This window comes from Tamandua tetradactyla, chromosome 20 (genome assembly GCF_023851605.1).
Source record: "Tamandua tetradactyla isolate mTamTet1 chromosome 20, mTamTet1.pri, whole genome shotgun sequence".
NCBI classification, from domain to species: domain Eukaryota; kingdom Metazoa; phylum Chordata; class Mammalia; order Pilosa; family Myrmecophagidae; genus Tamandua; species Tamandua tetradactyla.
In genome coordinates this window covers 41,927,315-41,939,428 of record NC_135346.1, presented here as the reverse complement: position 1 = coordinate 41,939,428, position 12,114 = coordinate 41,927,315, and the positions used below count along the sequence as shown (strand labels likewise).

The 12,114-nt window shown below is 40.4% G+C and overlaps 1 protein-coding gene across 2 annotated transcripts in view; it reads left to right on the top strand.

The window, feature by feature from the left end:
• The window catches only part of ATP10B (ATPase phospholipid transporting 10B (putative)), a 304,465-nt gene that overhangs the window by 214,144 nt on the left and 78,207 nt on the right, over positions 1 to 12,114 (top strand). For both annotated transcript variants that reach the window (XM_077137580.1, XM_077137581.1), the window contains one exon: positions 3,862 to 4,066. In XM_077137580.1, coding sequence (XP_076993695.1) covers positions 3,862 to 4,066 — 205 coding nt within the window. The remainder of the gene's footprint in view (positions 1 to 3,861; positions 4,067 to 12,114) is intronic.

Here is a 12,114-nt window from a genome sequence, read left to right as displayed (position 1 = left end):
CTGTGCAGCCCTGGTTTTTCTCCACACATGCTCCCAACCATTGAGGAGACAAAGTGAACCCCAGAGGATCAGGAGATCAGCACACAGTGGCCCAGTGCAAGAAGGAAATGTCCCTGCTCTCTCACTTTTTGACTGTGTGCTTCCTGTAAAATTTGCCTCTGATTCCATAATGTAACTAAGTTAAGGTTAATATAAATAATTATGTACCAGCTAAATTACCAAGCCATGCCCACCCCCATACCCCAAAAAAGTTGCTCCTGTAGCTTCAGTACTCTTGGACAAACAACAGGGCATCCCAAAGGTGCATATGCCTCTGTTGGAGAAGCTCAGTCCTAGGGATGGGCAGGTTTTCCTAGGTTTAAAGGAGGAAAAAACCTACAAAGTGGCTGAAAATGCTCTTCCACTATTTCCAGGAAAAGAGGATTATGTCTAAAGGAAAGACAAAGGCAATTGCTACCAGTATAGCTGTAGTTCCCTGGAAACCAAGGAATGATATCAAGAAGACAGAGTCTGGTCTGTTTTGGCTCCTTGGGTAGCTCCATTGAACTTGTTAATCCATCATCACAATGGGACTTGCAAGACAGTACTCCAGCCTGGCTCACAGACGTGACTGTACATAAAAGTGTGCACACCACAAGCTCATCTGCATAATCCTCCCATCTTTCATCACCTTAATAACCTGCATCCCATACGCTGTGGAGTTTTATATTACAAGAATGGGATTCAGGGTTCGAGGGTGGTGTGTTGGCCCTGCCTTTAATCCACCTGTATGTGCAGCAGACCCAATTAGCATCTGCTGACCTCTTTCTGAGACAGAGATCTCTGGACCTGTAGGCAATAGTGATATTGCTCAGAGCCAAAACTCTTCTCCTTAAATGTAATCTCAAATAGCAGGTGGGATGCAGAGATGATAGCAATCGACTAGTATCCCATCAACTCCAAAGGCATTATCCAGTAGGACACAAAAGTCAAAGCAGGGATGAATGCAGACATGTTGAGTGACAGATTTTTGTTCCTTGGAACATTGCTGTTTAAGAGTCCTCCTTATTTAAGCACCCCTCAAAAATAAAAATAAGCAATAAAGAAAGCCAGCCCCTCCTGGTTTTCTGTTTGCAAGAGTATGGATCATTCTAGATGCCTTTAAGGTATTTTATACTTGGACATTTAACAAGTGTTCCTAGACTTTTCTGAAAAAAGCAATCCTCCCATCAGCAGAAATACCCTGAAGCATTTGACAATAATAGCGGAGTTCCTGGTAGAGGAATATCTACCCTAAATATACAAATAAACAAACAAATAAATGTATTTCAGAAACAAAACAGGGAAACAAATCTGGGTGATTATCCCTATTGCTCATAGGGAAAAAAGTGATGTGGGGCAGAGCTGGAGCATAAAATGGAGCTGATGAATTGAAAAGTGGTTTGAAAACTGTTATATGCTTTTCCACGTAAGGAAGAGTTATTATGAAATACCATGGACACACTGTCCCCAATATACTCAGAACCAGTCTCAGCCTTACAAACTACTGTCCATCAATTGATTTAACCAGTGGCTGCTGCCCCAAACTCCCCAGAACCACAGGACACTTCACAAAACCTTGTGGTTCTTCTGAGTTGCAAGGCAGCTCCTCAATTCTGATTCCCAGATTATTTTAAAGACTCTGATCCATTCTTCCTTTCGTCTCCTGAATGAAATCATCTCCATTTCGTTGGGCAGAGGGTGAGGTGTCCTCTCAGAGGACCTTCAACAGCCAGGAGGATGGGGTCTTAGGAAGGCATGTTTGGAAGGGGGGAAGACACCAAACACTTCAGTCTCCTCAGGGACTTTTGAGAAGTCAAAGGAGAAAAGTGGAATCCCAATCACATCTCTTTCTCTCTGGAAGAGTGGACTTGTCATACTCAGGGTAGCAATGTTCAGATTCCAACAGGTACAGAAAACACAGCCTGCCCAGTGGGGCTCGGCGTCAGTGGGGAAAAACAGCAGAGGAGAGCCTGCCTTTCCAGGCCTAGCTGGGCGCTGAAGCAACAATCTTCAAGCCTGCTGGGAATATTGGTTTGTTCCAAATCCCACAGCTTAAAAAGCACATTTCCAAATGTGGCCTTAGAAGGGTCCACATCCCTAGGGGAAGAACTTGAAACTGTCACATAAGAAATACTTGAGAATACCTGGAAAGTCAAATTTTGCCTTGGAGTGTCCAAAGAGCTTCATGGGAAACCTGATAAATGTCTTAAAATACCTAAAAGTCTGGGAAAGATAGATCAGATTTGCCTAGGAAAACAGAACCGGTGAAACATTTGATTAAGGAAAGCTTTCCAAAATGAAAGGTCTTTGAAAATGGAATGTATTGCCTCAGGAAGTAGAGAATTCTTTTGCTGCAGGTAGAAAAACTGAGATTGAGACACCGGCTGAGAAAAGAGACAGGAATGTTTTAAAGGACGCAGGACATCTGAGGAGTGACATTGGAGCTAAGGTGGACCTGGACATGGGCCTCAGGTCTACTTTTATGAGGAACTTTTTCTTTGACCCTCAGTTTCCTTATTTGTGTAATAAGTATGATCACTTCTCTGTTGAGTTATTATGCAAGTAAATGAAGTACTGATTAACACAAGTGGCTTACAGTGCTTAGAACATCAGAAATGCTAAATTTGCTATTACTACAATTCTTGCCACAAATATTTTCACTGTTATTAGCTGAGCGTGACAAATTACTTGGGAAGATAAAGTGCATAATTTCCTCTACTGTCCTCAGCCCTCTGATTTTACAACTCCAGGGGGTCCCTTCCCATCAAATTTCCCTTTCTATATTCTCTGCCTCCCAGAGTTTTCTATTTCAGCACAGCTTCAGATCTTCCTAGAAAATGACTTTTTCCCCATCTTTCCTCCTGCCACTGCCTTCCCAATAATCAAAAACCGTATTTCCTATACCCCAGTTTCTCACAACTCTTTTTTCTATGATGATGACTAACTCTTCTAGAATGTGCTGTATAGTAAGGGTACAATGTTTGCATGACGGATACAATTACCTTCTCCTTTAAGTTTCTTCTCCTGCTAAGAAGCAAGTACTGAACACCATATTCCATCAACAGGAGGCAATTAATCAGAATTCTAAGTGATGAAGAGGGCAGATATTCCCTCCCCTCCTCTCACCCCTCCACCCCCAACACCTGCTAGGTCTGGAGTCTTTCCGACTGCTTTTGGAGAATTTTGCTTTTGGAGAATAGTGGGCATTTGCCACCCAGAATCTGAACTTCTTTCCTTTATCTAGAACATCCTACCTCCTACCTCATGGGCCAGAGTCCCCCTCTCACCCATAGGGAAGCTAATTGTCCTAGTTTGCCTGGGACCAAGGAACTCCCAGAATGCAAGACTTGTAGCTTTAAAACTGGGACAGTCCCTGGCAAATCAGGACAACTGACCCCTCTATATTAAAAATGGCAGCCACTCACTTTCCTAGGCCCCCTTGCAACTATAGGCTTTGACCCAGCCTCCTGCAAGCAAGAAGGCTGGCCTCAGACTTTGAATCAGAAGCTGGAGATTCGAGGAGCAAAGCAGACAGCATTGGCGGCCACATTCAATTTCCAGTGGCAGCAATTCTAGTGGCAGTGCCCACCATGCAGTGTGGGAGATTTTGAATGCAGCAGCAAAAGGACAGACCTTTGAATAGTGGGATTCTATTGACTGTACTTAGCTTTTCTAGACAGATTATGATGGTAATTTGGGACAAGGTGGAATACAGAGCAGTGTTCATGAGAAGGATGACTTGGGAGATATGTAGGTGCAGTGGGGCCTTCCTCCATTCACCCATTAATTTTCTGAGGAAACTTAATGCTCACTCTAATCTCTGTCTTTATCCCAACAAAGAAAAGACCAGAGCTACGTGCAGAAGTGCTGGAAGGATGTACGTGTCGGAGACTTCATCCAAATGCGATGTAATGAGATCATCCCAGCAGACATACTCCTCCTCTTTTCCTCGGACCCCAGTGGGATCTGCCACCTGGAAACCTCCAACTTGGATGGAGAGACGAACCTCAAGCAAAGGCATGTTGTGAAGGGCTTCTTGCAGCAGGTAGGGTTCTATAAAGATCTCCAATGGCAAAGTCAAAGGGAAGAAGTAAACCAACTCTACCAGAAAATCTAACTTAACTGGTTGGAGGAGAAAGTAGTGGATGCCTCCTTTTCCCAAGCTCTTAAGATACACTTGGTCTTCCCAGCAACCTTGTGAAATGAGTATTAACCCATAGTACAGATGAGGAAACTGAGGCTGAGAGATGTTAAATAACTTGCTGAAGACCTGCAAGCTCCTAAATGAGTGACCCACTTTGTTCAATTCAGGCATTTGTACTCTCTGCTTTAAACCTAGGAGTCTAATCTCTGTTCAGTTACCCATGGGACTACTCACTCTTCTGAACCCATCCCAACCCTGCTCATCCTGTCCAAGTCATCTCCAGCAATCTCTCCCTTCATTAATCTTCATAATATTCTCTTGACTCTCAGTATAAACTGCTGTATGGGATTATTCATTATTTTTCCATTTATGTGTATCTTATCTCCTCAATGATACTGAAACCTCTTTGAGGACAGGGAGTAAACACTGACACTTTTGTTTGATCCCCACACTTACATAGATAGCACATTGGACATCATGAGAAAGTCATTATTGTGCAGTAAGAACTCTGGCTCTGGGGTCTGACAGGATCAAGTTCAAATCCCAGTCCCACTATTTAGCTGTCACCTCAGGCAACTTGCTTAACCTCTGATGATGCCTTAGTTCATTCTTCTGGAAAATGGGGACACAAGTAGTCCCTCTCTTTAGGCTGATTCTGAAAATTAAATGATATGTATGTAAATTACTTAGCATGAGGATAGGAAGAGTCAGTGAATAGTTGTTATCAACATCAATGGTTTTCACAGGCAATACATGTTGAGTGAGAGAAATTGGATGTGATAGTCCAATTTTTCAATTAAAATTCCATTTGCAGGCATTGATTTCCAATCAGGTAACTTTCTCTGGCAAGACCTTGAGGAGAAAAGTGAAATTCCATTGCTTTTCTGCACCCTCTCAGCCTTTGGCTAGAAGAAATTGGATGAGTCAGGGGATTTAGAAGCCAGAAGGCAAATGCTTCACTCCTCAGAGATTCTGCTAAGCTAGAGCTCAGTTACCTAGATTATAAACTTCTTAAGAGGAGATACCATATCATAGATTTCTCTTGGTTTCCTCAAAGCATGTGATGTACATGTTCTCATAAAATCCTTTTTGTATGATTGATTCAGTTCTCAGAAACCTGCTTTCTCCTTCTTTGAATGGGAATAATGAAATCTAGCCCACAGTTTTGCTGTGAGATTCAGATGGGATAATAAAAAATAAAGAGCACATATACGGTTTGGTACCTAGTAGATACACAGCAAATGGTCAATATTGGCACTGCTACTCCTGCTGCTGCAGTTACTGCCACTAGAAATGGAAATCACCAGCACATGGCCATCATCACAGGAGCTACTGGGTGTCAGTTAATTCTTCCAATTGATCTCCAGGCTCTATCTGAGTTAATCACTGACCTTGGTCTCTAAGTTTTCTCTTCTTTGCTGTCCTTGCCACATTAGCCAGATCAGCCCAAAATTTGCAAAAAAAAAAAAAAAAGGATGGGCAGGATCTATACTAACTTCACAAAGTCATTCTAGACAAGCAATAACAATCTATTTCTGGACTCAGGACCCTGTGGCCTGCCCTGTTGAGCAGACGCTTTTGCACTTTTTTGATCACAATAAAAGAAATTTAATATTTCTCACTATAATATAGCTCACAATAAGAAATACATATTACACACACACACACACATACACCCTTACATGCACGTAAAACTGAAGCCTTAGCTTTACAACATGCAAAGCACTCTGAGATTTTCTATTCTATTTCATTTTTCACAAAAATATTCTGGATACATTGAACCTAGTATTTGCTTATAAATCCCCCCTTCAATCTTCCCACTGCAAGCATCCTCATCACAATTCAGTCCTTTTATTCTCTCTTGGGCCGTTATTTCAGTCTTGGTGCATTTCAACCAGTCACTTTTCTTTTTATCATTAACAGCAGCTCCCAAGCTGTTCCTTGTATATTAATTAGTCAGATGGTTTGGGATTTGGCTAGAAGGAAGAGTCAGGTGAAAGGGGCATTCACACTCTCGTGCTATAAACCAGCCAATTTAATACCGTCTTTCAAAGTCTAACCCTGAATCCTCCCAGGGTACTTGATGTGGTGATTTACCAGGAAAAAAAAGAAAATTCATTTGTGAAGGAAAGGAGATTTATTTGAGCTTGAGGCTTTCTGGGGTTCTCAATTCTGTCTTTGTTTCTTATTCTCCCTCTCCCCTCAAGTACGTTTTTCTTTGATAATATTAGCTGTGATAATAATAACCTTTATTGAGCCCTTACTAAGGGCTTTGCATGATTATCTCATTTATCTCACAACAACCCAATCAAATAGATATTATTATTGTTCTCATAACAGTAAGGAAACCAAGGCATAAGAGGCTGTGTACCTTGCCCAAGGTCACTGAAGCGGGGATGATGGAGTCAGGACTCAAAGCCAGGTTTGTATAGAGTCTCAGCTCTGCAAGTCTGCAGTCGCTCATTTCCCTGCCTGATGACTGTCTCCTTAAGTTTACCCAGAGATGCTTATTTGAAAGCATGCATTTGTTAATCATTTTCAATATTCTTTCTCCATATTAGTAGTCAGTAGCAGAAAGTATAAAAATAGACTCCACCTGGCCTCTGGGGAGGAGGGATTGAGGTTGTTCTTTGTTACCTTGCTTCTCTCTTATGTCTTTAGTGCAAAAAGATTTCTGAATATGTTTGGAACTTGCTTCTGGCTAAGTTTTCACAACAGTATTTCCCAAATGCTTTGCACAAAGATGTTGATGAGATGGTAAGAAAAATAAATGTTGCAGGGTCAAATAAGATCAGAAGACAGCAGGTTACAAGTTTTCGAATGTTGCATACTGCAGAACTAGTGAATTCCCAAGGAGAGAAGGGAAGAGTACTAGTATGTAACATTTCTAAACCTTTAGCAGCAGAAAACTTGTTCCAAGGACTACTTTAAGAATGGCTGAGGGATCACAAATATATTACATCTGTTTAAGATGTGTCAAATCATGGAAGCTTTAAAAAATATGCACGCACTCCTCCCATCACCACCGCCACGAAATGATGATTTCCCAAAACCGAGTAGGGACCTTAGCATACATGTTTTGGAAATGTTCTCCCAAAAGATCCTGATAGGAACCAAACACCACCTCCTTGAAAATCCACGTAACAGAGGGAAAGTATCTTCTTCAAGTATTTCCAGTAAACACTTGCCATTTAACAATAATGAGAACAAAACTTTCATGTATGAACTTCTTATTATGTGCTGGTGTTTTTACGAGCATTGCCTTTTCTGGTCTTTACAACACACTGTGAGGTGGGCATTGCCATCTCCATTTATAAAGGAAAAATCTGAGGCCCAGGAAGGGCAAATTTTGCCAATAGTCACAGAGATTTTATCCACCTACAAACATGGTTTATTTAGAAATTGCATGTCTTAAATAATGCATAAAGTTTGAATTTGCCTACTTCCCCTCTCAGCCCTTATTTTCTATGAGATCTTCATTTTGCCAAAAGGGTTTTTACTAAGCACGGAGATTTTCATGAACTTCCTACCCCACATGTACACCCACACCCATGCCCACCGTCTAATGGATGATTACCTGTGTTCATCCAGAACACAGGGCTTACCTGTGTTCTGTCCATTCAAAGTCAACCCAACAGTCTTTGGCCTGGTTCTCCCTAGGCATTTCTCAAAATAGAGCCTGTCAAACACTTATCCCAAGAAACAGTCCTCAAAAAATCTGATCCCTGGTCAGAACAGCTCAGGAGGCCTGAGCCCCACACCCGTCTTGGTAGTTCCAATGGACATTAAAACACACACCCGTCTTGGTAGTTTCAATGGATATTAAAATATTAAAGTCTCTGAGAAGACCAGAAGTAAACACGCCTGTTGAGGTTTGTTTAACCCTGAGCTCTCCAAACTTTTCTAACTTCAGAACTCTTTCTCAGCACAGATACTTTTGAACATTCTTATGGTACATAGTTGGGAAATGTTAATCTAGATGGTGGCACAGACGCAATCACCACATGGTGAGGAAGTTGGCAACCCCTCCCTGCCTACACAATCTCCCCTTTCCTGTCTCTGTCCAAAGCATGAAAGCAATTTTTAGAAGGGCTTTCTATATCGTTCTCAAGGTTCCCAAAGAGTTGGCTTCACATACTTTTCTCAGGATTCAACCTGGAACAAGCCTTTTTTTTTCAATGGAACTTTTATCATGATGGGCCATCTTTGAAGTTGCAAAACTATTGACCTATTTTTGAAATATTTATTATCACTTCTCATTGCTAGGAAAAGTGGAAAAAATCCAAAATTGGGATTATGCTAAGGTCTGCCAGTAAGAAAGGGATTTTATTAGGGAATTACATTGTACAGTTTTCTCTTTGGTGACATTCAGATATATGCAACTTCTTTATTAAAAAGGTTTCCTAGAAACTAGAGATGTAATGTGTGCCATTCATTTTGGGAAATGACACATTACCAAAGCCAAAACATCAGAAATAAATTCTTCCAGTTAGTGTTTCATAGCAAACATGTTCCTAGTCATCTATTTTCCAAATCATTAACACTCAAGTCCTGCTGAATCAGAGATCACTTTCAGCACTAAGACCTTTCTGCTCCAAGTGTGATCCATGGACCAATGACTTTGCTCCACCTGGGAGCATATCAGACATGTTGACTCTCAGGCCCTACCCCAGACCTACTGAACCAGAATCTGCATTTTAACAAGATCCCCAGGTAGTCATGTGCACAATGTACTTTAGAAAACAGTAGCCTAGGACATCATTGATGCATGTAATAATAGTGTTTATCTCTTTATTGCCCAGGTAAAAGACTCTTAAATGAGTTTCCTTTTTTTTTTTTTAACGTGGGCAGGCACCAGGAATCGAACCTGGGTCTCTGGCATGGCAGGCAAGAATTCTGCCTACTGAGACACCATCACACCGCCCTGGAATAAATTTTTATATACCCGTCACCTAATTTCAAAATCCAACTCATTACTAATTTTGTTTTATTTATATCCCCACCCTTCCTCCTTCAAATTATGTTCAAGTAAATTTTCAACTTTGCAACAGTTCACTCGTACACATTTCAGTATTTATCTCTTAAAAATAGATTTTTTAAAAAACATTCCATTATACCATTATTATACCTAAAAAAAGTTCAATAATTCCTTGATATCAAATTTCAAGTCAATGTTTAAATTATTTTCCAATATGTTTGTTTGAATCAGGGTCCAACTAAAGCACATAATGCAGTTTCTTGCTTAAATCTCTTTGTTTCTATAGATTCTCCTTTAAGTTCTTTTTTTTGCAAACTTAGTTTTTATTGTCCTATAAAATTTCCTACAGCCTGGATTTTGCTGTCCAGCATTGTACTGTCTCCTTGTGGTGCCATTTAACATTTCCCTGCCCACTGTATTTTGGTAAATGGGTAGTTGGATCCAGTGCCTAAATCAGACTCAGTTAGGTTTTGTGTTTGTGTGTGTTAGTCAATATTACATCATTGTCACACAATATCTCATTGCATTTGTTTTTGATGTTAGCAGTCATTGGTGACCCATTGCTGAGATCCATTTATGCAATGTCATTTGCAAAACAGTGAATCTCTAATTCACCGATAAAGAGTAATTTCCCCTTCTTTCAGTAGCTGGTTATGCTGAGGTGTTGTCTGTATAGAAATGCAGAATAAGTGCTTGATTCTTTGCTTTTACTTACCAGTATTCAAAATGATTTAAATTGGTTCTCTAGCATGCTCCAAAGGGGATCAGAAGTTTTTATTTTTTAGTATCAGTATGAACTCATGGATTTAAACATATTTTGATGGGTTTCAAGTCAGGGTGGTTGTAATCTTTATTGATTTTAGTCAGTGGGGACTTCTTCAAATTGGCTCCTGAGTTCTTTTGACATGACCTCAGTAATCATTGATCATTCTGGTTCCTTTTAATGTGAAATAGTACTTAAAAACCATAGAAAGTAGATGATAGAGGTATGTATTTATGTATTGCTAACGGGCTGATCAGTTTTCTATGCTATTTAAATGGGCAGAACTAGGATTTTTTTTGAAGGTTAACTACATCAGGAGTAATGATGATACTTCAATTCAAAATTCAGAATTGTTGGATTCTCATTCAGCCTCATCAAAGCCCTTAAACACTATGCTATTCAGACCCATTTCAGTATCTGGCATTCACAACAACCCAGTGAAGTAGACACGGAAGGAATTAGCCACATTTTTGAGATGAAGAAATTTAATTTCAGAGATTACTGTTGTCAAATGTCATCTTACTCTATTGTCAAATGCCATCTAACTAATATAGTGGTGAACCAAAATCTGAGCTCAGCTCTGATTGGCCTGATTATTTCTCCCATTGCTATGGCAATTCTTCTTAGATCCCTTTTATTGGTATTTTCTATTTCTCAAATGAATATGATTTTCATATCTTTGAACATACTGAAGCCATATAAGTTTTAGGTTATAATTTTTTACAATAATCATATCTGATATTATATTATTATTTGACCATGACCGAAACAACCCTCTGAAATACTGTTACTTTTATTTTGTACGCCTTGGCCTCCTTTCGGTGACCGTCTCCTTCCCAGTGTTATCTCAGGGCACGTGCATGTATGTGCAGGTGCACAGACACACACACACACACCACAACCAAGGAAATCTTACTTCCCAATGTTTAGCATTGTTTGTACACGTCTATTAAAGAGGCTTTTTCCATTCTGCATCCCTTCAGAGCCTTTCAAAGGTTGTGTGAAATATGTAACCATACTTAGGAGCAATCATAGCTTAAAGTTTTCCTTCTTTCTACTACCTCCATAGTCCATACCAACACATTTACATTTTAGTGTGGCCTCCACTGTCTTAGCCACTAAGGATAACTGTGGGCATTTCAGGCCAAAGAGGAAAATATTTGGTGTCCCAAAGGGAAATCTAATATATGGATACTCATGGCTGCATGTGATAGAAACCTGATTCAAAGTAGCTTAAGGAAAAAGGCAACTTATTGGAAGAGTACCTGGGAGCAGAGGGTCCCAGGGTCATTTGGAACCAAGAATTGAAAGGCCATCTACACATTCTCCATCTCCTATTTTTGCTTCTCGACATGTTTGGCTTTAGTCTCTCAAGCCTGCTTTCTTCACCTGAAAGGCAACATGACACCCAAATACTTAAGTTTACAGCCTCACTGCCATGGAGCCGCTAGGAACCTTATATCTAGATTGAAAACTAACCCAGGGAAAGAGACCGACTGGCCTGGCTGGTATCATGTACCCATCCCTAGACCAATCATCTCTGGTCAGAGGGGAGGACTCTGGGCACCTTCTACTTGAACTTCAAGGCTGAAATGAGAGAAGGGCTACTTCCTTAAAACCAGTTTATGGGGCAGAGGAGTCCTGAGCAGCACAGCAGTAAATAGTTCCATTTTATCTATTACACATCAGAGCTATATAAGCCTAAGTTCTGTATGACCAACATAGTCCATCCTTAATGAGAGGGTCCTGGTTATTCTTGTCTTGTTCTGATAGCCCCTAAGTGCTGTCCTCTCTTTCCAAAAACCCCTTCCTTCCCTGCCCTATTGCTACCCAGGCAACATTCTTTGTTCTTGTCTCTCTCAACTATTGCATCTACATTACTATAGTTCATTCAGTAAATTCACTTAATCAGTAAACATCTGATGAGGCACTCCTGTTGCCAGATACTGTGCTAAGATATTTTCTGGTTTATCAGCAGGGGTGGTATGTTGTGTTCACATCTCAGCCATCATGGCCATTCACATACTCATTCAACAAATATAGATTGAATGCCTAGCATTCCTTTTTTAAATTCATAGAAGCAATTATTCTTTTCTGTAGTATTGGCTTGGCATCCGCAACCCTTGACTTATATGTTAGAATATGTCATAGTAAGATTTCAAGATTAAATCTGGCCTCATCTCTGAATAGAACACTTGTCTACTGAAA